Source organism: Lontra canadensis, unplaced genomic scaffold, assembly GCF_010015895.1.
Source record: "Lontra canadensis isolate GAN:19392208 unplaced genomic scaffold, GSC_riverotter_1.0 scaffold163, whole genome shotgun sequence".
In the NCBI taxonomy this organism is placed as follows: Eukaryota; Metazoa; Chordata; class Mammalia; order Carnivora; family Mustelidae; genus Lontra; species Lontra canadensis.
Genome location: NW_022631157.1, coordinates 100,732 through 126,305, shown reverse-complemented (window position 1 = coordinate 126,305; position 25,574 = coordinate 100,732). Strand labels below are relative to the sequence as shown.

Genomic DNA, 25,574 nt, shown 5'->3' with positions numbered 1-25,574 from the left:
TGTCCCTCAAATAGCTTTTCAAAGTGTTTGCATCAATCTTCATTTCTTCCGGCAATATATGAAATTCCTAACTGAATCACATCCTCACCTGCACTCGAAATTGTCACTCTTTTCCATTCTGGTCATTCTGCTGGGTGTGTAGGGACATCTTTTTTTTTTCTTTTCATTTTGGTTTTAATTTGCATTTTTCTAAAGACTAATGGGGTTAGGCTGCCCTTCCCATTATTGCTGTGTAAGAAATCATCCCCAAATGTAGAAACTCAATGAACAGTCCTTTTACTATCTCACACTGTTTCAGTTTTGAGGGTCAGGATTTCGAGAGGTTGGTTTAGCATTTCTCGTGAGGATGCGGTCAGATAGGAGGCCAATATGGGATTTTTTTTTTTTAAGATTTTTTTTTTAATTTATTTATTTGACAGACAGATCACAAGTAGGCAGAGAGGCAGAGAGAGAGAGAGGAGGGAGCAGGCTCCCCACTGAGCAGAGAGCCCGATGGGGGCTCGATCCCAGGACCCCAGGATCATGACCTGAGCTGAAGGCATTGGCTTTAACCCACTGAGCCACCCAGACAGAAATGGGCTCTTTTAGCCTGGTATAATTCCCTGGAGATTAATATGTCTTTTGATAAACAGATTTTTAAAAAATTACATTTCTTTTTTCTTCTGGGTATTTATTTATTTATTTATTTAAGGTGAACCCTTAAATATTAATAAATTAAGTAAATTAAGGTAAACTCCCAACATGGGGCTTGAATTTATGACCCCAAGATCAGCATTCACATGTTCCACTAACTGAGCGAGCCAGGCACCCAGGTAAATAGATACTTTTTGTTTTTTTTAAAGATTTTATTTATTTGACAGACAGAGATCACAAGTAGGCAGAGAGACAGGCAGAGAGAGGAGGGGAAGCAGGCTCCCTGCCAAGCAGAGAGCCCAATGCGGGGCTCGATCCCAGGACCCTGGGATCATGACCTGAGCTGAAGGCAGGCGCTTAACTGACTGAGCCACCCAGGTGCCCCAAAGTTATTGATTTTTGTATTGGTCTAAAAAAATGTTTGCTTAAAAGAAAAAAGTTTGCTTACCCTAAAGTCATAGATATATTCTGTTATTTTCTATATGTTTATTTGTTTTTTAAAGATGTTATTTATTTATTTGATAGAAGACCCAGCGAGAGAGGGAACACAAGCAGTGGGAAAGGGAGAAGCAGGCTTCCAGCTGAGCAGGGAGCCCAATGTGGGGCTCCATCCCAGGACCCTGGGATCATGACCTGAGCCGAAGGCAGATGCTTAATGACTGAGCCACCCAGGAGCCCCTTTCTACATGTTTATTATTTTACTTTTCACATTTAGATCTACAATCCATCTGGAATTGATTCTGTGTATAATGTGAGGTTCAAGTTCAAGAAACATCCCCCCCACCCCCAGGTGTTTAGTATTTTTTAAAGAGTTTATTTATTTGAGAGAGCCAGAGAGCAGGAGCAGGGGGAGGAGCAAAGGGAGAGGGAGACACTTAACGACTGAGACACCCAGGTGCCCCAAATGTCTAGTATCTTTTATTGAAAAGACTGTCCTTTCCCCACAGCTCTGCATTGCTACTTTTGTCATAAAACAAGTGTGGGTCTATTTTTGGACTCTGTTCTATTGCACTGGTCTTCTATGTACCAATTTCATACTGTCTGAACGACTAAAACTTTAAGTCTTGGTATCTGATAGTTTTAATCCTTCAACTTTGCTCTTTTTCAAGTTTGTCTTGCTTATTCTTTGTACTTTGGCATTTCCCTCTAAGTTTCAAAATTAGTTTGTCAATTAAAAATCTTTTGGGGGGTGGCTCAGTGGCTCAGATGGTTAAGCATCTGCCTTCTGCTCAGGTCATGATCTTCAGGTTTGGGGATTAAGCCCCACATCAGGCTCCCTGCTCAAGGGGGAGTCTGCTTCTCCCTCTGACTCTCCCCTCTGCTTGTGCTCTCTCTCTCTCAAATGAATAAGATCTAAAAAATAAAAACCTCTTGGGACTGGGGCACCTGGCTGGCTCAGTTGGTAGAGCATGTGACTCTTGATCTGGGGTTGTGACGTGGAGCCCCATGTTAGGTGTAGAGTTTAATTTTTTAAAAAAAGATCTTTAACATATCTGGGTTTTGATGGTGTTAAATTCCTGTCTGCAAACCAGCAGACTGGAGACTCAAGAAATACAATGATCAATCCAAGTCCAAAGGGGGAAAAGACATCCATGTTCTTGCTCAAGCATTCAGGCAGGAGGATCTCCTGTTTTCTGAGCATTTGTGTTCTATTCATGTCTTCACTTGACTGAATGACATTCCTTCACATTATGGACAGCAATCTGCTTTACTCAGTCTACAGATAAATGTAAATCTTATCCAGAAGCTATCTCATAGAAACCTGCAGAATAGTGTTTGACCAGATGTCTGGGCATCCTACGGCCCCATCAAGTTGACATTTAAAATTAACCATCACGTGGAATATATTTGTTACTGCTTTATGAACTCCTGTCTTCTGCTCATCATCATATCTCATATGGACAACCCCTTAGCATCCCTAAGCAGTATGTCATGATGACTATTTGCCAATTGGAAAAAAAAAAATTACAAAACATCCCTTCAGAAGAATGTATTAAAGACCAAGTATAAACTTTGAAAAATAAAATAAAATAAAATAAAATAAAAATAAAATAAAAAAGATCTTTAAGGGTGCATAGGTGGTTCAGTTGGTTAAGTGTCTGCCTTTGGCTCAGATCATGATCCCAGGTCCTGGGATCGAGCCCCACATAGGGCTTCCTGCTCAGCGGGGAGCCTGCTTCTCCCTCTCCCTCTGTCTGCCGCTCCCCCTGCTTGTACTCTCTTTCTTTCTCTCTGTGAAATAAATAAATAAAATCTTTTAAAAAAAGATCTTTAAAAAACCTCTTGGGATTAATTTCACTCATGTGGCATCTAAAAACAAAACAAAGCAGAAACAGACCTATAAATACAGAGAAAAAACTGGGTGGTTGCTGGAGGGGAAAAGAGGGTGGGAAAAGAGAGGGAGAGGTAGTAGGGAGAGGGGAGATGGGCAAAATGGGTGAAGGGGAGTAGGAGATACAGGTTTCTGGTTCTGGAATGACTAAGTCATGGGGATGAAAGGCACAGCACAGGGAATACAGTCAATGGTACTGTAATAGTGTTGTGTGGTAACAGATGAGAGCCACACTTGGGAGCATGGCCTAATGTGTGCAGAGTTGTAGAATTACTATGTTGTACCTCAAATGCTACATTGTGTGTCAATTATACTTCAGTGAAAATAAAAAGATACACAAAATAACAAATATTGTTAAGTGTAAAAAAGAAAGGGAAAAGAAGTGAAAAAATCTCGGGCTTTCGGTTGGAATTGTGGAGAACTGGTATCTTTGCAATACGGAGTCTTCAAATTCATAGGCATGGCATATTGGGGACATATTTTCTCTTTTTATGTCACATCTATTGTCCTCCACTCCGGCTAGTTCGAAATATATCCAGAATTACAGTGCTTCTCACCACCCCCACTGGTCTAAGTAGTCATCCTATTTTGGCTATATTATTGCAGTATTGGTGAGAAGCAACTGTCCTCCCTGCTCCCTCCATGGCCCTCTTCATATATTTTTTTTAAAGATTATTTATTTGAGAGAGAGTGCATAAGTAAGCACGAGCAGGGGGAGGGGCAGAAGGAGAGGAAGACAAGCAGACTCCCAGCTGAGTGGGGAGCCCCACTAAGGGGATCAATGCCAGGACCCTGAGATCATGACCTGAGCCAAAGGCAGATGACTAACCGACTGAGCCACCCAAGCATCCTGCCAGACCCACTTCTACCTCAAGGTCTTTGGACAGGAAGCTCTTCATTCATGGCTCATGCCTTTACTTTCTTCAGTGCTACCTTTTCAGTGAGGCCTCCCTTTGACACCCTAAAATTTCACCCCCACCCCAAACTTTCTATTTTGTACCTCCACCCGAACGTAAGCTCTAAAAGCTAGCATCCGTATTGTTCACTGTGGTCTCCACCATCCAGTACAATGCCTGGCACAGAGCAAGCATTAGATAAGTTTGTAAAATCAGTAAGAGTATGAAAGCCCAGACAGATGAAGTTACTTGCTCAAGATCACACAGGGGAATACCAACAGAGCTAAAATTTAAACCTAAGCAGTCTGACTTCAGAGTTCATGCTCTTAAGGCTGAGAAACGGGCTCTATTACTGAGCGGGACTCAGGACGGACAGAGAGATGCAGTGAACCCAGCAGCCGCCTCCATCTTCTGCCTGCAATGGAACCAAGTCTCGCAAGGCTCAGCTCTGGCCACAGCACCCGGGCCGATGGCCTCGCCGCCCCAGGGTGCTACTGGAGACAAGGCCAGGGTGCTAATGCCCCCCAGTGGCTATCATGGGTAAGAACACAAGTGTAGCCTTCAGGCCGAATGGGTGTATGCGTGAGAACTTGGTCCATCCTTGCTTCCTAGTCCCTCCCCTCACAGAAGACACAGTCTGGGGTGTAGGCATAACAGATCTTTATTTTACTAGAAGGGACAGGCAGTGGGGCAGTGCAGCATCCAAGCCCCAGACCAGACATGCAGCATCCACATGCAGAACAGCTACACAGGCTGGGGCAGAGCCAGAAGTGGGAGACGGGGACCATCGGATGCCCACAGCACCCCCACCATGACGCTTGGGCTCTGGGTTCTTCTGTCTCCACTAGAGCCAGGAGACAGAGGGCTGAGCTGCTTCCCCATGGCTGGAACCCTATCACTCTGGTCAGAAGAGAGATGGCACAAAGGGTATAGAGTCTGGCCAATCTACAGCACTCGATTCTGCATGGGGTTGGTGCAGTCATGCCCACTGGAAGGGCCTGGCCCCATACCTGGGACAGCGCGGGCCTAGCAGGAAGAGGGTCTACACACCTTCTAGTCCCCAACAGGGCTAGACCCTGATCCCAGAAAGGCTTAACAGAGTTGGGGCTGAGCCCTACTCCACCTCGTAGGGACATGTCCGTGAAGGGGACTTCCCTGAGCACAAGCAGGGGCCTCCTAAGGCAGTAGTGAACTGAGGGAGCTGCTATAGACAGGAGGCCTTGCCTCTGTGCCCCTAGGTAGGGAGAGAGAGGGAAGGTGCGAGTGCAGGGCTGGGGAGGGCGGTGGCCAGCGAGGCCTAGGGGCTCGGGCGTGGGTGAGGCTGGGGACTTCCTGGGTAGGGCTTGGGGCTGGGAAGACCAGGCCAGGAGAGGGGAGGGGGGCCATCCAACCCAGACCCGCCACACCCATGCCGAGTCTTGGCAAGGGCCACGGGGAGGATGGCCAGATGCACAGAGAACTTCAAGGCACCAGGATTCAGAGAGGCAGCAGGGCCACCGCCCCCCACAGACGAGACAGTGATTATAATAAACGTATTCAGCTCGAACTACATGATGTGTGTAGAGGGTGGGAAAAGAGAGGGAGAGAAAACGACAAAGGGAGAAACGTCAGGGGAGATGGGAGACGAGGGCGAAGAGACGAGCCAGATGGATGTGGCAGTGAATGTGAAGGTGTGGGAAGGAGAGAACTGAGAGCACACAGCCAGAGACAGGAGAGGAGGGAAGACAGCCAGAGAAGGCCTGAGCACGCAGCACTTCTGGTCCCTACGAAATAAGGCACCAGAGTCAGTAACGTTCCTGTTGTCGCTGTGGTAGGAAAACGGCTGCTGAAGGGTGCAGGCCTTCGGGAGCCTCACGCCTGTGCACCAGTGGCCTTCTTGATCAGGGGTATCTGCCAGGATGGGAGATGCTGTGAGGCCGGGGCTCTGGGGCCGGTGATGGCTCCTCCTGCCACCAGCCAGGCACTCACCTTGGACAGGTCCACACCTGTGAGGGCGTGCACGGAGGCTGGCAGCTCGGCCAGCAGCCGGTTGACTTCTGATGTCACCTTGCTGTTGTCCCCGCTGAGGACCACAATCTCATCAACTTTGGTCAGGGGGGCGGCGATTTTAGCAGCAATCTAGGAGGTGGGGGGGTGGGAGGAGAGCTTGGCTGGTGCGGACTCTGTCCACCCGCCCCATCCGCTATCTCTCCCTCCTCCTTCTGCCTCCCTCCATCCCAGTGCAGCTTGGGGCTCTTATTTGCAAGCCACAGTCAGAGACCCAGGGGGTCAGGTGAGCCCATGCATGTTGTAGGGGTCCTGCCTTGCTGCCGGGCCCCTCTGGGTTGAATGCTTCTAGCCAGCCTGTGGCTGTGCTCTGGAAGAGGCCCGCCAGACCCACCCCAGGGGCGGGGCCTCACCTGCGGCAGGGCCTCCAGCACCAGCGCCATCTTGGCAGCGTCCCCGTATTTCTGGTAGGCCTCGGCCTTGAGCTTCATCCGCTCAGCCTCTGCTGTGCCCATTGCCTCAATGACCGCTGCCTCCGCCTCCCCGAGCTTGCGGATCTTCTCAGCCTCTGCCTGCGCCAGGAGGACCTGCTTCACTCTGCAGGAGTTCACACCAGGCAGGATCAGTGGCAAGAGCCAGGGGCCCCTCAGACCTTGCCTGGGCGCCGGCAAACCCTCAAGCGCTCTGCTTTGATGGGTGTCGGCGGGTGGGGACCCAGGAAAGGAGGTGCCCCAGCTTTCTGGCTCTGGCCAGGGGGAGGCCACTGGCTGCTTAGATGCAAATGGGAGGGGGTACTAGCCAGGATGCCCGCTGAGCCAAACCCCATAGCGGGCCCTCAAACCTCCATTATCCCCTCCGGCCCTCCCAGTGCCAATCCCATGGGGGAGGCAGGTCACCTCCACTTCACAGTCAGGAGGCTCCGGGAGAGGTGGCTTCCAAGCTGGGGCTGGGAAGCAGGCGGGGTGCGTGGACCAAGGAGCCTGACTAGTGCCCACCGGGCTGCGGCCAGGGTGCTCACTTTTCACCCTCGGCGATCTGCTGTATGCGGTGGGCCTCAGCCTCAGCAGGGCGGCGCACCGTGGCAATCAGCTCCTTGTCTGTGCGAAGGATCTCCTGCGCCTCCACTGCAATCTGCTTCTTGCGCTGTACAACCTCGATCTCAATCTCTTCCTGCCGGATCTTCTGCTGCTCCCGGGCGCCCTGCAGCTCATAGGCCAGCTGGGCCTCGGCCGTCTGCGGTGGGAGGATGGGCTGTCAGAGGCCGGCTGCCAGGTCCTGAGCCCTGAGCCCCGACCTGGGATGCCTGATGGCGCCTCACCTTGATGTTGACCTCCTCACTAAAAGCTGACTTCTGCAGCTCGAAGGCTCGCTTGGAGTCGGCAATCTTGGTGTCTGCCATGAACTTCACATCCAGCATCTCCTTCTTGCACTCCGCTTCCTGGCAACCGCAGGGGCAGGTGCTGAGGGTCCCCCGTGCCGGCAAGGCCCCATCAGCCCTGAGATCCCTGTCCCTGGGGATGGGAAGGAAAGACCGTGTACCCGGATGCCTGCGTCCCGCTCGGCCTCGGCCACCCCGATGTCTGCATCTCTCTGTACCACAGCGGTCTGCGTCTTGCCCAAAGAGCTCAGATAGTCCACTTTGTCATACACGTCCTGGGAGGGAAGGGGGAGTCATCCTTGGGAACAGTCACAGGCACAAAGGGGCCAAACACCCAAAGGGGGGCTGCACCCATCACCTTGATGGTGAAGCTGAGGATCTCGATGCCCATGCGGCCGACGTCAGGGGCCGCCACCTCCCGCACCAGCTTGGCAAACTGGTCTCGGTCCTGATAAATCTGCTCCACGGTCAGGGTCCCTGGGGAAAGAGGCATCGTGGGCTGGCTTCCTGGGGGCCCAGCCCACTGGGCAAGGGAGGCAGCATGCAAGCAGTGGTCTGAGTGCGTGCACACATTGTAGTCTGAGCTGGGCCTTCCTCAGGGTTCTTCTTCACAGCATTTAACACTGAGCCTCCTTCTGAGAGCCCAGGCTGGATGAGCAGAGGTGTCCCAAGCAACACCAGGTGCCTGACCAGACTGGCAGCCCTCGTCCCCCCCATCCCAGCGCCCTCCCCTTCCCTTGGGCCACCTAAAGTTTTGAAAACAAAGTCTTGGTGGGACTGACAGATTCCCTTGCCCTGCCCTGCACCCCTCCCTGCCCCGGCCTTGGAGATCCTGCGAGGTTCTTGAAGGCAGCAGAAGGGTCCCTGGGCGGGCCGGGGCCTTACCGAGGATGGAGCGCAGGTGCCCCTCCAGGGTCTGCAGGACGACGTTCTTGATGTCCTGCACATTCTTGCCCAGAAACTGCTCACAGGCCACCGCCAGCAGCTCCTTCTCCGTCATGATCTTCACCTGCCAGTGGTCACAGAGGTGCCTGAACCAGGCTGGAGTGGGGCAGGCAGAGGCCCCAGACCCAAAGGTGTGGAGGATGGTAGCTGTGCCCCTCCCCCCTCCTTTTTCAGACCTGGAGGCCCAGGGGCCAGGAGGTGGTAGAGACTGACCGAGGCCTCTAGTCGGGATAGCACACCAGGAATTCTTACACTGACAAACCTGATGTTCACAGGCAGCCTCAGGCCCTGACACAGCCTGTCTGCTAGGCATCTGGGGCTCATCTCCCCACCCCTCAGCCCATTCACTCTTCCCTCATTAGCCAGTTCCTCCCATGCAGGCTCCCCACAGGTGGGACACCTGCAGGCTGAGGGTCAGAGAGGGCGAAAAGGAGAATGAGTAGTAGGGACACAGACAGATAGGCTGAGGAAGAGAGCCTGGACAGGGCAAGAGACAGGTCTGGGGGGATGCCACTGAGGGTGGGTATCTTCCTGCCTTTCCTTCCCCAGGTACTAAGGCAACCACCCCCTTACCAGAGGCCTCTAACATGGTTGCAGCTTGCTGCTCTGTGAAGTTGAGAACTGGGCTAGAGCAGGAAGCCCCTCGCCCAGGGCCTGAGCTGGGAATACTAAGTAACCTCCCAGAGAGTTCCTCTGCCTCATGTGGCCTTGTCCTCTGGTCCCCTCCCCTTTAGCCCCCAACCCAGGGACAGGGAAGGCCTGGATTCTGGGACGTGGCACTTCCAACACCTGCAAAGAATCGGGGGGTTAGTGAGACAGGAGCCCTCAGCACTGGTTCTGTCCCTTGCGGGCCCCGCTGAGGAGAAAAGGGGTGTCTGTTAGTCCTGCTGAGTGGCCAAGGGGCCGAGTGAGCACGTTCCAGTGGCGACGACCCTCTCTTGGTTGGGCGGTAGGGGCAGGGGCACTGGAGAGAGACTGCCCCTGGCTGCTGTCCTCTCCTCCTCCCCCCACACCCAGCAGAGGGACGAGGCAGCTCAACGGACATGCGCAGGGCTGCTGAGTTACTATACCTGGGCGACACCCGTCACAGTTAAAGCTACCCCCTCGGCCGTCTCTACGTCCTCGCAGCGGGGCTGCAACGTCATAATCTCTAGGGAAATCCTGCCAAGAAATGCAAAACAGGGGCATGGGTCTGGGGGCCCCGGGCCTGGGGTGTGGGGAGAGTCCAGCACCTCACTGCTCCAGCTGGGATGGGCCGGGGTCCTGCTACAGAGGGATGGGGGGGACGCTTTGAGGGCTTGTGGGGAGGGGTGTGTGAGGAGATGCGGGAGGAGGCAGAGCAGCACCGGTGCAGCGTGCTACCCACGGCACATATGTCCCCTGCTCAGGGCAGCCTGGCTGGCGGCGTGGGGGAAGGAAGCTGAGAAGTGGGTGGGGGTGGCCTGGGCCGGTTGAGGGGTTGCAGGGGTAGCTGTGTGCGGATGGCCTGGGAATGCTCCGGAAGTCCTGGTACCCCCGGCTGTGCCGTGTTGGTCGTCTGCGGGCGTCATGGGAACATCCCTCAGAGGCCTTTGTCTGATCCTGGGTCTGCTTGGTACCCTGAGATGCCCTGGAAAGCTCTGCCTACTAGCCTGGCTTGCTCGAAGTCTGCCCGCTGCTGGACCACGATGGAGGTGATCCTGCGTCTGCCCCTTGCCAGGGAAGTCCTGCCTGGTCCCTTCAGCTGGAGGCGGGTTTGCCTTGAAGCCTACCCTCCGGAGCTGGTCCCTCGTGGCTCAAATGGGGAGTGAGGGCAGAGGTCACACGAGAGCTCCCTGGCCCAGACCATCTCAAGGGACCACTACCACCCAGCTTGAAAGGGACTTTCCAATCCCTCTGGAGACTTGGGGAGGTGGGCACTTGCAGCTGTTCCAAGTAGGTAGTGGGTTGGAGGGGGAGCGGAGCCACTTTTTTGAGGGAAGCGGGGACCCTGCCCACTCCACACAAGGTGCTCTGGGCTTCTCAGGCCTCTGTGCTGAGGTCCAACTGCCGGAGGCTACAAGCAATGCGTGAGGTGGGGACAGTCCTCCACCTGGAGAGAGCCAGCAGGACAGGCAAGGCAGGGGAGGGGTGGTGTAGGGTTTTGCCTGAGAAGCCTGAAGGGCGATTTCACGCAAGGGAAGGGGATGGGTAAGAGGATGGTTAGGGCTCTTCCAGTCTGGGGACCCAGCGTGTAGGCTCTGAGTGGGGACAGGGGCTTTCTGACGCTCACTGCTGCATTCACAGTGCTCAACAGAGAGCTGACGAGTGAAGCGGTGAAGGTGAGTGTTGGCACAGCACAAGGAAAGCACTGGGAGGCAAACACCTCGGGTCAGGAAAGGGTTTCCCTGGCTATGGCCAGCCGCACAGCAATGGAGAGTGAGACATCCGGTCACTTGCTTTTCTAAGTGAGATTGGATCCATGATAAAGCTTGGGTTTCTCTAGCACTCCCTCTTCTGCTGCTGCTTCTTTTTTTTTTTTTTTTAGTAGGCTCCATGCTAGGCATGGAGTTCAACCCGGGGCTTGAACTCATGACCCTGAGATCAAGACCTGAGCTGAGACCAAGAGTCAGACGATCAACCGACTGAGCCCCCCAGGTGCCCCTCTGCAGCACTTCTTTTCCAAAAATCCCGAAGGGCCCTCATATTGCTTTACTTGCCTTTCCCAACTCCCTACAAAGCACAGAGGACAGGATTCCCCTATCTCACATGTAAGGAAATTAACACAAGTGACGAGAGATTTGCTCAGAGGTTTCTGCACAAAAACGAGGGGCAGGGAAGAGCCAAGACTGGTTTTGCTAAGACCTGTCAGGGAGATCGGAGGAGGCCAAGGAAGTGGGAGAACAGAACTCTTCCGGAAACCCATCTTCTGGCCCTGCGTGGAGGAGGGCTAGGACAGGTCGGGGCTGGCTAGCAAGGGCTCCGTGGCGCCTGGAGTGGTTGGACTGAAACCTCTCTACCCCGACAGCCTCACTCTGGCACATAGGGGCCTGTGTCTCCTGCCTCAACTTACCCCTTGGCATCCAAGGAAACTACCCCCCTGGCAGACTTGGGCAGAGCTTCCAGACTCCCTTGCTCTTTCCCCACTAGCAGCCCCAGTAGGTGAGGGCAAGGGAGCTGGGGATCTACAGGGGTCTATCCTGGCACCCAGAGCAGTGCAGGAGGGAGCAGAGGGGAGGGAGGCACACTCTCAGGAGGGGAGTCCATCTGGGTCTTGCCTGCCGGGCCCCGCAGGGCAGGAAGAGAAAAGGTTAGACACAGAGGAGGAAGCAGGTGGGTTATTACCTGTGCAACCCCTGTTACGAATAGCGGGACCCCCTCCGACGTCTCAATATTCTCACAGCGACACAGGATGGTCATAACCTCCAGAGACAGTCTGAGGAGCGGCCAGGGGGAGGGAGAGGTAGGGACAGGAGGGATAGGAGGGGACACAGCAAACACACACAGTGGTTACCAGACAAGCAATGATGCCTGATGCCTGGGGGCGGGGGGGAGGTTGCTCTCAGTATTTGAGCCCTCTCTTGCCAGCTCAGTCTAGGACTGTAGGGGGACAGAGGAAACCCCCTTGCTGGCCTGGATGCCTTCCCTAGCCCCCATACCCGTCTAAGGAGGAGTTGCTGGGCTGGGGGTAAAGCCTGCTGACACCCTGGTCCTCCCCGAGGTGGGGAGGCCTATGCACAGGGTACCAAGGTTGTCCACCGCCTCACTTTCTCAGGACGGTCCTGGCACAGTCTGGGAGACTTGGCCTCACTTCTACCTTCCAAACACAGGCAAACCTCTGTGTCCAGAAACTGGGCAGGAGAGGCCACTGTGGGGATTCACAGGCCAGGGCAAATACCGAGTCTTTGGTCTGCGCTCCCTGTCACTAAGAAGGGAATTTTGGGCCAGAAAAGCCTAGGGAGAACCTGGGATTTTCTGATTTGGGGGGATAGGTGTCAGGGAAGGCTGGGGGAGGAAGTGTGTCCCTGCCAGAATATTCACAGGGACAACAGGGAGGGGATGGAGTAATTCACTTTGGAATTTCCAAAGTTGGGCCCAGGTAGAGAAGAGGTTATGGCAAAGAAAGCAAGGTGCCTCGAAGCTGCTCGGCCCACCCTCGCTGGGCCTCCCTAGCACAGCCTGTGTGTGTGAGTATGTGTGCTGGGTAGCGGGCTGGGCTAGGCTGTGGGCAGCGTGGGAGGTTTCCTAAGATCAGAGGAAAGGAGGACAGTGGCTGAGTCCCAAGGAGCAGAAGCAGGTGGGCCGGGGGATGGGAGCAGTAGGCCCCGTGGAGCCCTGCTGGCACAGGTCACAGTGCCAGCCCTGGGGGCCCTCGGCCATGCAGGTGTGCAAAGGCTGCCTTCATTCAAGCCCCTAATCCTAGCACTCCTGGGCCTGAGAGGACTCTAGACCCGGCTCAGACAGGAACGCACCAAGCTCTCTTCCAGGGGAGGAGGAGAGAGGGAGGGAAGGAGAGGAGGAACAAGGGAAGGAAGGAGGCTGCAGCTCAGACGCCAGAGGGGGAGGAGTCACTCAGGTGAGGGAGAGGGAGCTGCCACAGGAGGGCCTCAGGATCCTATAGGACTTGGCAGCAGAGTGCAGTAGGAGCGACTTCATGGAGCCTGGAGACGGATGGCTGACAACAGAGGTGGGGGACGTGAAGGGTGGCTGTGGGATGGGAGGCTTAGAATCCAGGCTGGGTTAGAAGCCCCTACTCTGACCTGAGAGGCTCCTGCCAGCCTCAGAATATTGAGGCCCCAGCTTGTAGAGATGTCCTTCAAATAGGCCAGGGGTCTGGGAAGGGGCTGCCCTCAGAAAGACAGTCCGAGAAGGGGCGGGGCCAAGGGCTCAGACTCCCCAGCAAGTGGGACCAGAGGGAGAACGCTAAGCCTGGGTGGGGGAGATCCGTTTCCTAAGACTAGGCACGAAGCCCTCTTCTCCTTACCTCCAGACTTATTGTCAGAGAAGCCTGGCCCCCTGTCTCAGGGGCTCTGCTCCCTGGAATAAGCAGCAGGGGAGGGGGGGGGTGCCAAGAACACTGAGCAAGGGCCGCAGGGGTGTGACCCTAGTGGTGGATGGTCGCGAGGGACAGGTGTCTGGGTGAGCTGCGAACTCTCCAGGGCCGGGTGTGCAGCAAGGTCTTTGGACAGGACACTGTCATCCTGGTACAGTGCCTCTGGAGAGGGCAGCCCATGGCTTCCCACAGGCCAGCTGGCCCACTCCTGAGAGAAGTTGTGACCAGTCGCGGTTATTCTCGGACACTTTCAGCCTCAGGCCCTAACAGTCCCCTACGATCCCTCAATTCAGGTGGAGCAAAGTGAGGAGAGGGCTACTGGGAAATCAGTGAAGTTAAACAGTTGACCTCCTGCTCTTGACCCTAGCCAACACCCTCAGCCTCTGTGTAGCCATGGGGCTTCCCTCTGCTGACTGCTGGAGCTGGGGCAGAGGGGGATTTCCACTGGAACTGCCACTGCCCCTCCCACCCTCCCAGTTCTGCTGCCCCTGCTGCCTGGGTCCTGGCCTGGAAGGATCTGGGCACAGTCAGGAAGAAGGTGATGGTGGAAAGGTGGCTCGCCTGCCTCATCTCTTCCGGGGGGGCGGGCCAAGTCTGGGCCTGCTGGGGGTCCTGGAGGAGCTCCAGTGAGAGCCCAATGACATCTTCCTTCGTTTAGTGAGTCTTTCCAGACTAACCACGGAGGTCCAGATCTGTTTTGCCCAGCCCAGCACCAATTCCTTAGCTCTCCTCCCCCTGTCTGTAAGTAGCCACTGCCTTCATTGTCTGGGCCTGCACAGGTGAGGGCGTGTGTGGGTCTTTTCAGCCTCTCCTCTCCAGAGGAAGGAAAATTTAGAATTCGTGAATAACTGAGCTAGACTTAAGGAATGAGGATTCTGCCTGGGCATGACCCCCAGATGCTCTGGGACACAACCGATGTCTCCAGCGGAACAAAGCATCCCCACTAAGGAGAAGGTGCCCAGATGAACCCCCTGCACCCCTTCTCACCTGCATCTTAGGAGGTCCCACCCCCCCAGGATGGAATGTGGCAAGTGGTGGATGCTCTAGCTGACTGCAGGGGGAAGCGGGGCAGGGGGAAGGCTGGAAATCCTTCCCTCTCCCTTGCCCACCTGGATGCCAGGTTCCCGGGGGCCCCTGAGCCCTTACCTCTGAGTGTCGGAGATACACCACCAGGCCCAGGCCCAGCCGCCAAACACGTACTGTTTATAGTCAGAACCACAACAGCCCCCTGGAGAGCAAAGCAAACCACTGCTGGTCAGTCAGTTCTTGGGTCTGTCTACTCCCCGTCCCTTCACCAGCAACTCGGGCCCTTTACCGACCCTGACCCTTGACAATTCCCACTGTTGGTTGCTGAGGTCACACAGAAGGGGAAGAGAGCTCCTTAGGGCCTGAAACTCAAGTTCAGTAGATACATGATTTGCATAAAAAGCTATCTAATGAGTGGTCCCCAATGTAAGTGTTTTCAGGGAACAGAGGAAGTCAGTGGGCAGGAGTAAACAGGAAAAGCTTCCATCTTTCATTCAACCATTCATTCAGCAAACTCGTAATGTAGGTTTCTGGGCTAGGGAGTCAGAGATGAAGATACGACTCCCATCTGGAAGGAGGTGGGAACTTCTCCCGAGATCATGAATACTAATACTGTGTGATCTGCATGTTATCAAGGCGTGTGCAGGCCAAGGGGGAACGCAGGGGGCCCTGGGTGGGGGCGGGGGGGCACTGGGAGGCCGATGGGAGGGAGGAGTCTCGGAGCCAAGATGGGATCCTCACTCACGCCCAGCAGACACATCTCAGTAAAGCTGTTTCTCTATTCCCAGGGCTGCACACTGACTGTGGGCCTCTGGGGAGTAGAGTGAAGAGGGAAGGCAAGGCCTCCAAACAAAGGCCAGCCTGTGGCACCCATGGGATAAGTGAAGAGAAAGGGGAAAGGTCGAAAAAAGAAACTATCAATTACACAGAATGTTGAATCGGGCCCCAACTTGAATCTAGCCGTAGACATGCCCGGCATGCTGTCTGTGTAGAAGTGAGAAAAACCAATTCCTGAAATTCTTGTTGTGAACTCTCCTGCAAATGCCAAAATTATTCATCAAGTTCAAGGAAACTTTAGTAAAAGCTAGAAGGCAGTTTCCTTGCAACGCAAAAAAAAAAAAAAAAAAAAACAAAAACAAAAACCAAAAATGTACAGGAAGTAGATGATTCAAAGGAAATGTGATTTAGGAAAAAGCCAGTGGAGGTCGTCATTTCTGTATACACCAGCTTGGATTTTCGGGAAAGCCTTAGCATGTGTGCTTCCAATGGGCAAGGGTGAGGGGTCGTTTCCTGTAGCTGGGTCACAGTGTCTCTGAGGACCCACAGCAGGGAGAGCAGATCATAGGGTGTCTCAAGTATCAGGCCAAGAAACTGCGTATGTGTGTGTGTGTGAGACAGAGAGTGTGATGAGGAGGTCACATAGGGATTTAAGTGGGGGGAGCAACAAAATTACATTTGCATTTCCAGAAACACCACTTTGCACAAGGGAAGATGGGGATGGGGTGGTCTAGGAGATTGGAGAGAAGCCTTCTGCAGGGACCTAGGCAAGGCATGGTGGCTGATGTTGGGGAATAACTTCCAGAGCAATCTTGTCTGAGAGGATTTCCTGCGAGGGTTGAAATGTTGCATAGCTGCAGTGTGTAATACAGCAGCCACTGGCCATGGGGGCTTACTTCACACCTGAAATGTGGCCAATGTAACTGAAGAACTAAATTTCTTTTTTTTTTTTTTTTAAAGATTTTATTTCTTTATTAGAGAGAGCATGAATGGGTGGGGGGCGGGAGGAGCAGAGAGAGAGGGAGAAGCAGGCTCGCCGCTGAGCAGAAAGCCCAACACGGGGCCCATCTTGGGACCCTGGGATCGTGACCTGAGCCAAAGGCAGACGCCCAACCGACTGAGCCACCTAAGTTTCCATTTCTAAATTTCTAATTTAGAAATTTAATTAATTTAAGTTTAAATGGCTAGTGGCTACCCTATCAGTGTAGCTGTGGAGTCCAGGTCGGAGTGGGTGGGGACACCAACAAGGGAAAGAAAGACAACAGAGAGAACAAGGAGCTGGAGAGGAGTTCTGGACAGGTGGAGCCGAAGGGGACCCCACGAGGGCAGAGTGCCCGTCAGCACAGAGAGCTGGTGCCTGAGCCAGCTCATTCGGCGGCCAGCCCACTTGGCCTCCAGGGCCTGCACCTTGCGCAAGGAGCCTTACCAGAAGTTCAGGGAGCAAAGAGCAGGCACGCAGTATGAGTAGGGGAGGGAAGAGGAACTCTGTTTCTCTGTGATGGAAATACCAGCCAGCATGGCTGCTGCACAAGGGAAACTACTGCAGGCTTCTCAGCCCTGGGAGTGGGGTGGGGAGGCTCTAAGGGCAAGTGATCAAGCTGAAACCTAAGCCATCTTAGGATATGAGAACCTGAGAGGGTCACACATCACAGCCTGTTTCACTCTGGCCTGGTGAGGGCTAGGCCCTAACTGCCTCTGGCCAGCGCTAGGGAGCTTCTTCAGTGTAGGGGGTAGAGGTGGTAGGGGTGGGGAGGGAGAAGGGTAAGTAATGGGGGGTGGGGGTGGGGTCCGCGCTTTACCTTTAACTTAGTCTTTGACCTTGGGAGCAGGCTGTCACCACTTAAGCTGGGTCTTGGCCAAGGGCAACATGGCCCGGTTCCCAGGGAGAGCAACAGGAAGCTGGGCCTTCCAGCCTGCTCTGCCCCCCAGCAGGCTCCTCCCCCTGAAGGCATCTTCCTCCCAGATTCCTGGTCACCCTGAGTCTGAGAAGCACCACTCCCCAAAGAGACCATGTAGGTGTCCCTTCCTTGATCTCCCTTGCTCTCACTCTTTTCACACCTGGAAGTTTCTCCCGGTTTTATCGTACGTTTTCTAACCCAACTTACTTTCCTTTGTTCTGTCTTGGCCCAAGCTGAAGAATCACAATACAGGGGTGCCTGGGTGGCTCAGTCATGAAGCGTCTGCCTTCGGCCCAGGTTGAAGGGTCCTGGGATCAAGGCCTGCATCAGGCTCCCTGCTTAGTGGGGAGTCTGCTTCTGCCTCTGCCCCTCTCTTCCACTCATGCTCTCTTTCTCTTTCTCAAATAAATAAAGGAAATCTTAAAAAAAAAAAAATCATGAAACATCCCACAATAACCTCCATCCCGCTCTCAGCCCCTCCAGACCCAGCCCATTCCTCTGCCCTCTCAGGAACACTCTCCTCCCTTCCTGCCTCTTTTCTACCTTCTTCCCACTACTCCAGAAGACCAAACTCTACAAAGGGGATTTAGCTTTTTTTGAGTCACAACCCCCCTTAGTCACTGAGCAATGCTGGAGTGTAAATAAATTCATAAAATAAACAGGAAACACATCTGGAAAGTTATAAAAATATTAAAATAACCAAATGTATGATATGTAATACGTGGTAATACATGTGATACAGTAAAACATTAAATAATAAAATCCAGTGGTAGATTTAATAACTAGCTTAACTTCAAAGGCATGATGAGCATGAGTGACTTTGATGGTACCTACAAAAACTGTGGTGTGGTAGGAAAATATCTCCTAATACTATCCCGGGTTGTAGCCGGCATTTATAAAGTGAAGAAATGCTAACTTTCGATTCAGGTTAGTGAGAATAAAAATTCACGTATCTCCCTATCCAAATGCACAGACCTCTAAATTCTCCCCATGGACCCCAGGTTAGGAACCTCTGATTTATTGTAGAGACAAGAGAAAGGTGTATGGGGTTTGGACTCCCCTTTTAGGCCTGATAGTAGAAACAGAGAAAGAGGTTTTATATTACAGTTGGGCAGAGGGAGGTAAGACAACCAGAAAAACTTTCACCCTTTTCAGGTGGAGAAGATGACCAGGGGATATATCAGCATCCTTCTCAAATTGGGCTGAACGAGATGCTTCTGGACTTGGACACCAGCTTAAGTAACCATGTGGGGGCAGGGCTGGGAGTGGCTGCTCCCCTCTTCCAGGACTTGGGTGCGGGAGAGAGAGGGATCTCGGCAGGATCAACTCAAATACCCAGGTACTGTGATACTGGGCACTATCCCTCCCTCTTCTCACCCATCCTTCCTCGACTCCAGCACCCTCAATTCTCAGCTCAGCCTCCTCTCCCCACCCCTGAAACAGCTTCGATGCTAGCAATGCTCTGGCCTCTAGTCAGAAAACCAGGTTTCCAGCAAGGGGAAGGTACAGAGCGGCCCATGTCAGGTGCTCCTCTCACCTCTCAGTCTCAAAGCTCGCTCTCTCGAGCCCAGAGTCTCAGCTTCCAGAAAAAAACTCCCCGAGAGAGAAAAAGTGTGGTGCAAATAGGTTCTAAAAGTTGTCTTTAGGATCAGGGCTTGGGAGACAGGTTCAAATCTGGCCTCGGTGCTCTCTGAGGGGTCTCCCTTCCAATCCCAAGGCCACCTCTGGTTTTATCTGCTCTCCCCCCAAAGAGGAGCGTGCTTGTCGGGAAGAGTGGGGATTTCCTATCCTCGAGGAGAGACTGATTCTGAGATCCAAACAGCCACAGGCCAGGTTCTGGGGTAAAACCTCCCAGTGCATTGATCACACCACCCCCAAGGCACAGCCCCAAACCCTGGTCTAGTCCAACCTCCTTCTACAGCCAGCCCTAACAACTCTTCACACAGGCTGGAAACTGGCATCGATGGGGAGATCACCTGAAGGATTCCCGCAGCTACAGGCCTTCAAGCTGTCAGCAAACACCACCCTCCCCAGTACCGGTGAGCCAGGAGCTGCACAAACTGGGGGCTTCAAAGGCTTCAACCATCTCTCAAGATACCCAAATATACCAAATTAAGCAGCCTTAAGGCAAAGGCACATCTCCCCTCCCCAGTACAGCAGTCCCACGGCCCTGCGGAAGCTCCCAGAAATTCTAGAGCCTGTAGCATTTTGCAATCGGGGCGATAGAACCCGATTTCTCAACCTGTAGAGGCCGCACCCGCATTTCTGGGGCGGGCAGTGTAAGACCCAGCAAGCCCCAACCTGCTCAGAATTAACGGGAGCACAGGGATCCCCGTCTCAGCGCCCCTCCCCAGGCAGGCACCTGCCCTCCGAAGCTGTGAGACCCGCCCCAAGGCCTGGGAGCCGGAATCCAGCCAAACCGCTGTGTTCCGGTAACCACGGGTTCACTCTCTCCGGCCTCAGCTCGGGACCCCCTAGGCCACGGTGGAGTAGAGGGGAGGAGGCGGAGAAAGGAGAGAATAAACACGAGAAAACACGCAGTGGCAGGGGGAGTCCCGAGGGCGCCGAGCACCGCAAGCGTGAGAATGGGGAGGGGGTGCCTTCCTGGAAGGTTCTCAGACCGACACCCGCGCCCCCTACCCCGTCCCTCACCCTCCGCGCCCTTCCCCGGCCTAGCCGGTCCCCGCTCGCTCCGCAGCCCCGCACCCACCCCGAACCCCCTCCTCGACCACCTCCGCGGGCACGGCCGGCGCGCTCCAACACCCTCCCGGCCCCTGAGCCCCGGCCCCACCTCCCTCGCAGCTCTCTCACCTGAAACCACCAGCGCCTCGTTGGGCCCCACCGTGTGGCAATTGCCCATGGCGCCAGCTGGACGGAGGGCCCCCGGGCACCGCAGGGACCTGGACAGCACCGAGCGCACCACCGGCCGCGCCCTGTCTATCCCGCCACCCCCAGCGGCCGCCCGCCCGCGCCCCTCCGCGCTCGCTGCCCCGCCGGAAGTGTGGCGGCGGAAGGCGGGGCCGCCGGGCGACAGCGGCGGCCTCGAGCGCGAGGCTTCGGGCGCCAGTCCACACGCTTTATTTCCCTGGGGTCCAGCCCCGCAGCACCCCGGGACAGCGCACCCTGCTCCTGCGGGCCGCCCGAACCCGACGGCACGGCCCTGCCTCACCTCCCCGCACCCAGCCGACCGCCGTGGGCCCCGGAGTCACACCCCTCCTGCCCAATGCCCCCCCCCCCCCCGCCCCACCACCGGCGGTGAGACCTTGGGCAAGTCCCTTACCTCTGCAGCCCAATCTCGCCTCGGCAAATGGGGGGCATGTAACTACGTGGCTACATGGTTTTGCAAAGGGCCCAGTTCGGTAATTCTCAGTGTTGCACTGTAATTACAAATTACAATCGCTGTACCCCCTCATCCAAAGCCGATCAGCATCACCCAGAGTGGGGACAGAGGTACGGAATTCAAATTGCTCAGAAGCAACGTCTGGCGCATTAGCCCTCACCTCTCAATCTGGGATTATTGTTTTTCTCAGGAAGAAATCATCACCCACAATTTCCTTCCACCAGGAAAAGAGCTGTTCAGGACACAATCTGAAGCCCCAGCCAGGAAGCATGGAGGTAAAAATTGCAAACCCCTCAGTGCCCAGGGCAGGGCTTGACATGCAGTTAAGGTTTTCGAGGGCCACCAAGTGTCATGGAAAGCATCCCAGCCTGGGGATTAGGAGATTTAGGGCTCAGGTTCAGTTTTAACGTGAATTCTGTGTGTGACCTTAGATAGGTCTGGTGAACTCTGAGGGCTAGGGTGGGGTTCAGAAACTGTGGGCTCCTTAGAGTGGGGTCTGCTCAGGGAAGATGGGGCCCCTGGGTCCTCAGGCTGGGGATCTTCATCAGGTTCGGCCTCCTCTCCAGGACCAAGGCCTGCCAGCCTCTTGCTGGCCTCCCACAGCCGGTGAGCTGCACGGTCATCTCGGGCAGCTGGGGACACCTCCTCCACGCGGCAGTTGGCAAAGTATCTCCCACTAAGGGGCTCAATGCCCTCCTGGAGAGCGCAGTACAGGGGTGTCTGGGCACCTCCTCTTGGAGCCCTCAGCACAAGCCAAGCTAGTGGGCGCAGAAGTGGGCACAGCCATCCAGGAACATGGCGCAGGAAAAGCTCCGAGTTCACAGGCCCTGTGGACAGGAAGAAAGGAAGGAGTAGTGAGGATGGTGGGCTAGGGCCCAGGGGAAGAGCAACAAGAACAGGGCTAGAAGTGAGTGGGGAACAGAGTCCAGTTCCAGGGAGACCAGGATAGTATTGAGTGGGCATTCAGGGTCCCCACAAGGTGACCTCACGCATTTCAACAGCAAGGCTCCTCCTCTCCACCTGTACATCCCCATCTCCCAGGTTTTCCCACATGTTGAATCCCCTGCCCGAGGGGACCTCTTTTCTTCTAGCTCAAGTCCTATTCCTTTGTTTAACCAGCAAATGTATACTAATGCCTATGGCAGACCAGCTACTGTTCTGGACATTAGAGATGGGGAGTGTAATAAAGGCTTATAAATGCTAGCTGTGATTATTATTGTCACTGTTATAATTACTAGTGAGCCTCAGGCAACGACTATCTAAAGTGCAGTATGGTTGGAGTCTCACTCAGTTGTTGGAGTATGACTCTCAACCTCCGGGTTGTGAGTTTGAGCCCCATGCTGGCTGTAGAGATTAATTAAAAATAAAATCTTAAAAAAATGCAGTATGGCAATATGGGTTATCCTATAATGTGTTCCATAAGGCAGAGATGGGCCTTATTCATCCATTAACTCCCTCAGACTAAAAGCTAAAATGCTAGAAGACCCTAGATGACCCAGCCCATCTCTATACCTCATCTCTTGCCACTCTCCTCCTCTCACTCTGTTCCAGCCTCATGCGGCCCCTAGTTCCTTCTCAAGCACACCAGGGACTTCTGCCTCAGAGCCTTTGCACGTGCTATCCACTCTGTTCTTTATGCTCTTCTCTTCTGAAGACCACATGGCTCATTCTCATCTCCTTCAAGCCTGTCACCTTTTTGTCTATGCCTTCCTTGACTGCCACAGAAAAACAGCACCTGCTGTCACTTCCTATCCCTGTCACTCTGCTTTATCTTTCCCATAGCATTTTATCACCACTTGTCATTGAATGTATTTATTAGTGATCTCCCCTTCCCTTAAACTAGAATGTAAATTCTACAAGGAAAGGGCCTGTTTTATTGACTGCTGTCTTCCCAGCACCAAGATTAATGCCTGGTACATAACTGGTAATCAGTAAAAGCTTTTCGAATGAACAAGTAGTTATTAGCCGTCATCATCATTATCCTCCTATTATAGTGAGTTCATTCATATGGATGGCTCCTTGGGGTGAGAACCTGGGCTTCATTCATTACATACCCTATCCAGTAGCCAGCATCCAGGCTTACTGGTGTGAGAGGAAGAGCTCAGACAAGGAGAACCTCCTTCCAAGATCAGCAAGGAACAGGTCTCTCCTCGTACAGTGCTTCCGTACTGTTCTGAGAGTCTGGGGCTCAGTGAGAGGTGGGGGGTGCACAGGATGGGAGAGGGGACTCAAAGCACAGTCAGAGAGCCAGGCCTCACCTGGGTGGGCTGCATAGCAGGTGACACCAGTACCCTCCAGCTGCGTGGCGAGCTCCCTGGCAAACAGCACGTTGGCCAGCTTACTGTCGGCATATGCCCGTAGCTCCTGCCGCCAGCCCACCACCGGGCGGTCCAGGCGTGTGAAGTCGAGGCGCCCTCGCCGGTGGGCGGCTGATGATACCACCACCACGCGACTTGGGGCGCATGTCTTCAGCCGGGGCAGCAGCAGATGAGTCAGCAGGAAGGGGCCAATATGGTTCACTCGAAGCATTAGATTAAACGGCTTGTGGGTCCGGCCACAGGAACTGATCCCTGGGGCAGGGGCTCGACATGAACCACTGCTCCATAGGGACCCCTGAAGACCTCAGTATCCCCATCTGTGAGAGGGTGGTAGGGGGCGTCCTTCCCATGGATCCACTGGCCCTTGGCATACACCTTGCTGGAGGGGACAGTTGCCCACCCACCGCCCCCCCTGCAGGGCCTGCTGCCCCTCACCGGCATTGTGGATGAGGATGTCCAACCGTGGTTCAGAGCTCAGGAAGGCGGTGGCAAAGGCCCGCACAGAGGCCAGACTGGCCAAGTCCAAGGCCATGAAGATGACCTCATTGTTCCCACTTTCCTGTGGGGCAGCAAGGGCTGGGCTTGTCACCAGGCACATCTCTCCTCTTCCCTCTCCCCAGGTACCAAATTTTGAGAGTCCTCCTCCTCCTTTTACTAAGATCTGCCCTTATGCATTAGAATATAGTGGACAAGTATATGGACTCTGGATGCAAATCCTGACTTTGTCTTTCATTAGAGCGTGACATTAGACAAGTGTGACATTCATCTCTCTGGGGCTGAGTTTTCTCGCTGTAAAATGGGAACAACATAGTACGTATCTCATGAAGTTGTTGTGAAGATTCAATGAGTTAATAAGTGTGAAATACTTAGAACAGTGCCTGGCCCCCAGTCAGCACTCTGTAGGTAGTTCTTGGTATTATTATCATCATTCCCTCTGACCTTTATTGCTTATCCTAACATTTACAACTGACTTCTTTCTCCTTGGTCTCCTCTCACCCATTCTTGCCCCTACCCCGCCACCCCCACCCTAGTTGGGGCCTGTACAGCCACTGAGGGGTTCCTCCCAGAAGGCTATTTTGACAGTCCATACCCTGCTGAGGACCCTTCGTTGGATCTTCACTGCTCATCCTATAAAATCCGAGTTTCTCAATAGAGTCTATAAAGGATTCCAGAATCTAGCCCCGGTTCAGAGCTTCCAGCCTCTTTATTTCACCTCTTTACTCCATATTTTGTGGTCCATCCAGCCTCAATAAACCTTTGCTTTCAGTTTTTTAAAAATCAATTCAGCTGTCTTGCCTCAGGGCCTTTGCATATGCTGTTCCCTCTGCTGTTCCCTTCCCTACTGTCTTTCATTGATGTAAGTTTTACTGATCCTTAAACCTCTTCAAAAAGCGATCAGTTCTTTCAGAAAGCCAACATACTAGCTAGCTTGCGTCTGGTGCTCCTTCCCTGTTTGACCAGAGCATCAGCCGACTGTTTTCTGCACATAACGACCAGTCAAGGAAGCCGCTCTGTTCGCCCTTCCGCGTCCTACTGTGTCTGTTTTCCGCTCACCCTCTCCCCTTCTCCAGCCTCTCCCCCGACCCCTCACCTGGCGGAGGTCGAAGGCGGCCGCCTCACCGCGCTCCCGGCTCCGACAGGCCAGCACCACGCGCGCTCCCCGGCGCGCCAGCTCCAGCGCCGTCATCTTCCCGATGCCGCTGTTGGCGCCTGCGGTGGGTGGGCGGTAGCCGCGCTGAGCCCGGTGGGCCGCTGACCCCGCCGCCCGGCCTCCCCGCCACCCCGCCGCCCGCGGGCCTTCTAGCACTTACCCGTGATCACTGCCGTGCGGCCGCGCAGGCTAGCTATGCCGCCGCAGGGCGGGGCCTTCACCAGGTTGTAATAGACAAGCACGTAGGCGCCCAGCAGCAACCCCGCGCCCAGCAGCAGCGCCTCCATGCCCGCCGTGCCGCCAGCCCCCCCCACGCTCCCCGCACAGGCCCCGCAACACACTGGATCGCCGCCCGCCCGGCGGCTGCCGGTCCGCCCCGCACCCGCTCGCGCCTCCTTGGAAGGCGGAGGCGGAGGCGGAGGCGGGCGAGAGGCAGGACAGGGGTGTGTGTGCGTGCGTGTGAGCGTGGGCCCTACGAGCGCCCCCTAGGCATGCGTCTTCGTCCTCCCGGTGTGTGCTTGTGGAACACCTTCTAGGTGCGCGTGTGCATTTGGGCCCTGGCAGCGCCCTCTAGGCGTGTGCCTGCGGGAACTCCTTCCAGATGCCTGTTTGTGTGCATTCACACCTACTCTTGAGTGTGTGAATGACTCTGTAAGTGTGTAATGTGCCCGTGGGCCCCGGCATTGCTCTTCAGGTTGTGTTTGTGCCCCTGGATCCTGGATGTGAGCACCTTGGAGGTGTGGGTGTACTTGCAGGCCCAGGAAGTACCCTGTGGGTGTGTGTGCTGCGGGACCACCTTTTACGGGTTTGTGCCCATGAGCGCCAAGAGCTCCTCTAGGTGTGTGCACGCATCTCTGGTCTCTGTCAATGTGTGCCCTTGAACAAGCCTCTATGTAACTGTCCTTTGTGCGCATGCGCCGTAGCAGAGGCCTTGCAGGAGGGGCTCACAGGGTGTGTGTGAGCCCTGTGGGTGTCATCTGTGCTTAGCAGAGTCCTCCCCTTCTAGAGAAGTGTGTACATCAATGCTGTTATGTCTGAGAGGGAGTGAGTCTGGTCCTGGATGCCTTGGCCTCCGTAAACAAGTCCTTCAATTCCTTATCCTCACTTCCAGCCCTCAGGTTCTAGAATTCTTCCTCATTTTTCCTATAAAGGTCAGAGAAATGATGCCGCAGTCAGGGTGGCACCATCTGTTCAGGGCTGTTGGGAATGCACTCATTCATTAGCTGTCTTTATCTCCTTGCCTTTGTACCCTCTGATGCCCCCCATCCCCTTCATTTCTGAAGGGAAGCAGCAGGAAGACAATAAAACACAATCTATTATCTGACTTCCAGGAGGAAATTTCTCTGGGGTGGTCCTCACAGGTGGTAGAAAGATAAGAATCTC

At 54.4% G+C, this 25,574-nt stretch overlaps 2 protein-coding genes across 8 annotated transcripts; both read right to left on the bottom strand.

Moving 5' to 3' along the window:
• Nucleotides 1-4,504: 4,504 nt before the first annotated feature.
• On the bottom strand, nt 4,505-19,863 carry FLOT2 (flotillin 2). Of its 7 annotated transcripts, none has more exons than XM_032845430.1 (11): nt 19,694-19,863; nt 14,328-14,409; nt 11,474-11,564; nt 8,111-8,234; nt 7,584-7,702; nt 7,387-7,500; nt 7,166-7,285; nt 6,866-7,080; nt 6,261-6,444; nt 5,830-5,979; nt 4,505-5,751 (listed from the first exon to the last, which is right to left on the bottom strand). In XM_032845430.1, the coding sequence occupies exons 1-11, from the start codon at nt 19,740-19,742 to the stop codon at nt 5,713-5,715; spliced, it is 1,287 nt and encodes a 428-aa protein (XP_032701321.1). In that variant the 5' UTR covers nt 19,743-19,863; the 3' UTR covers nt 4,505-5,712. The 7 variants fall into 7 exon arrangements, with proteins under 7 accessions (XP_032701321.1, XP_032701320.1, XP_032701322.1 ...); XM_032845429.1 differs by lacking the exon at nt 11,474-11,564 and adding an exon at nt 9,241-9,331; XM_032845431.1 differs by lacking the exons at nt 11,474-11,564; nt 19,694-19,863 and adding exons at nt 9,241-9,331; nt 17,090-17,196.
• A 522-nt stretch (nt 19,864-20,385) lies between these two features.
• Nucleotides 20,386-24,606, bottom strand: DHRS13 (dehydrogenase/reductase 13). Its single transcript, XM_032845436.1, has 5 exons — nt 24,352-24,606; nt 24,132-24,250; nt 22,976-23,099; nt 22,481-22,792; nt 20,386-21,049 (listed from the first exon to the last, which is right to left on the bottom strand). Exons 1-5 carry the CDS (start codon nt 24,476-24,478, stop codon nt 20,607-20,609), a joined length of 1,125 nt encoding a protein of 374 aa, XP_032701327.1. The 5' UTR covers nt 24,479-24,606; the 3' UTR covers nt 20,386-20,606.
• Between the last annotated feature and the right edge of the window lie 968 nt (nt 24,607-25,574).

Excerpts from the sequence above, each read along its gene's own strand:
- FLOT2 (XM_032845430.1), bottom strand. The coding sequence starts at position 19,742 with ATGGGCAATTGCCACACGGTGGGGCCCAACGAGGCGCTGGTGGTTTCA. Across the intron at positions 7,081-7,165 it reads GTGAGGAGGTCAACATCAAG|ACGGCCGAGGCCCAGCTGGC; the intron begins GTGAGGCGCCAT and ends CTCCCACCGCAG. Across the intron at positions 6,445-6,865 it reads CAGATCGCCGAGGGTGAAAA|AGTGAAGCAGGTCCTCCTGG; the intron begins GTGAGCACCCTG and ends GAACTCCTGCAG.
- DHRS13 (XM_032845436.1), bottom strand. The coding sequence starts at position 24,478 with ATGGAGGCGCTGCTGCTGGGCGCGGGGTTGCTGCTGGGCGCCTACGTG. Across the intron at positions 24,251-24,351 it reads CCGCACGGCAGTGATCACGG|GCGCCAACAGCGGCATCGGG; the intron begins GTAAGTGCTAGA and ends CACCCACCGCAG. Across the intron at positions 23,100-24,131 it reads CCGCCTTCGACCTCCGCCAG|GAAAGTGGGAACAATGAGGT; the intron begins GTGAGGGGTCGG and ends GCTGCCCCACAG.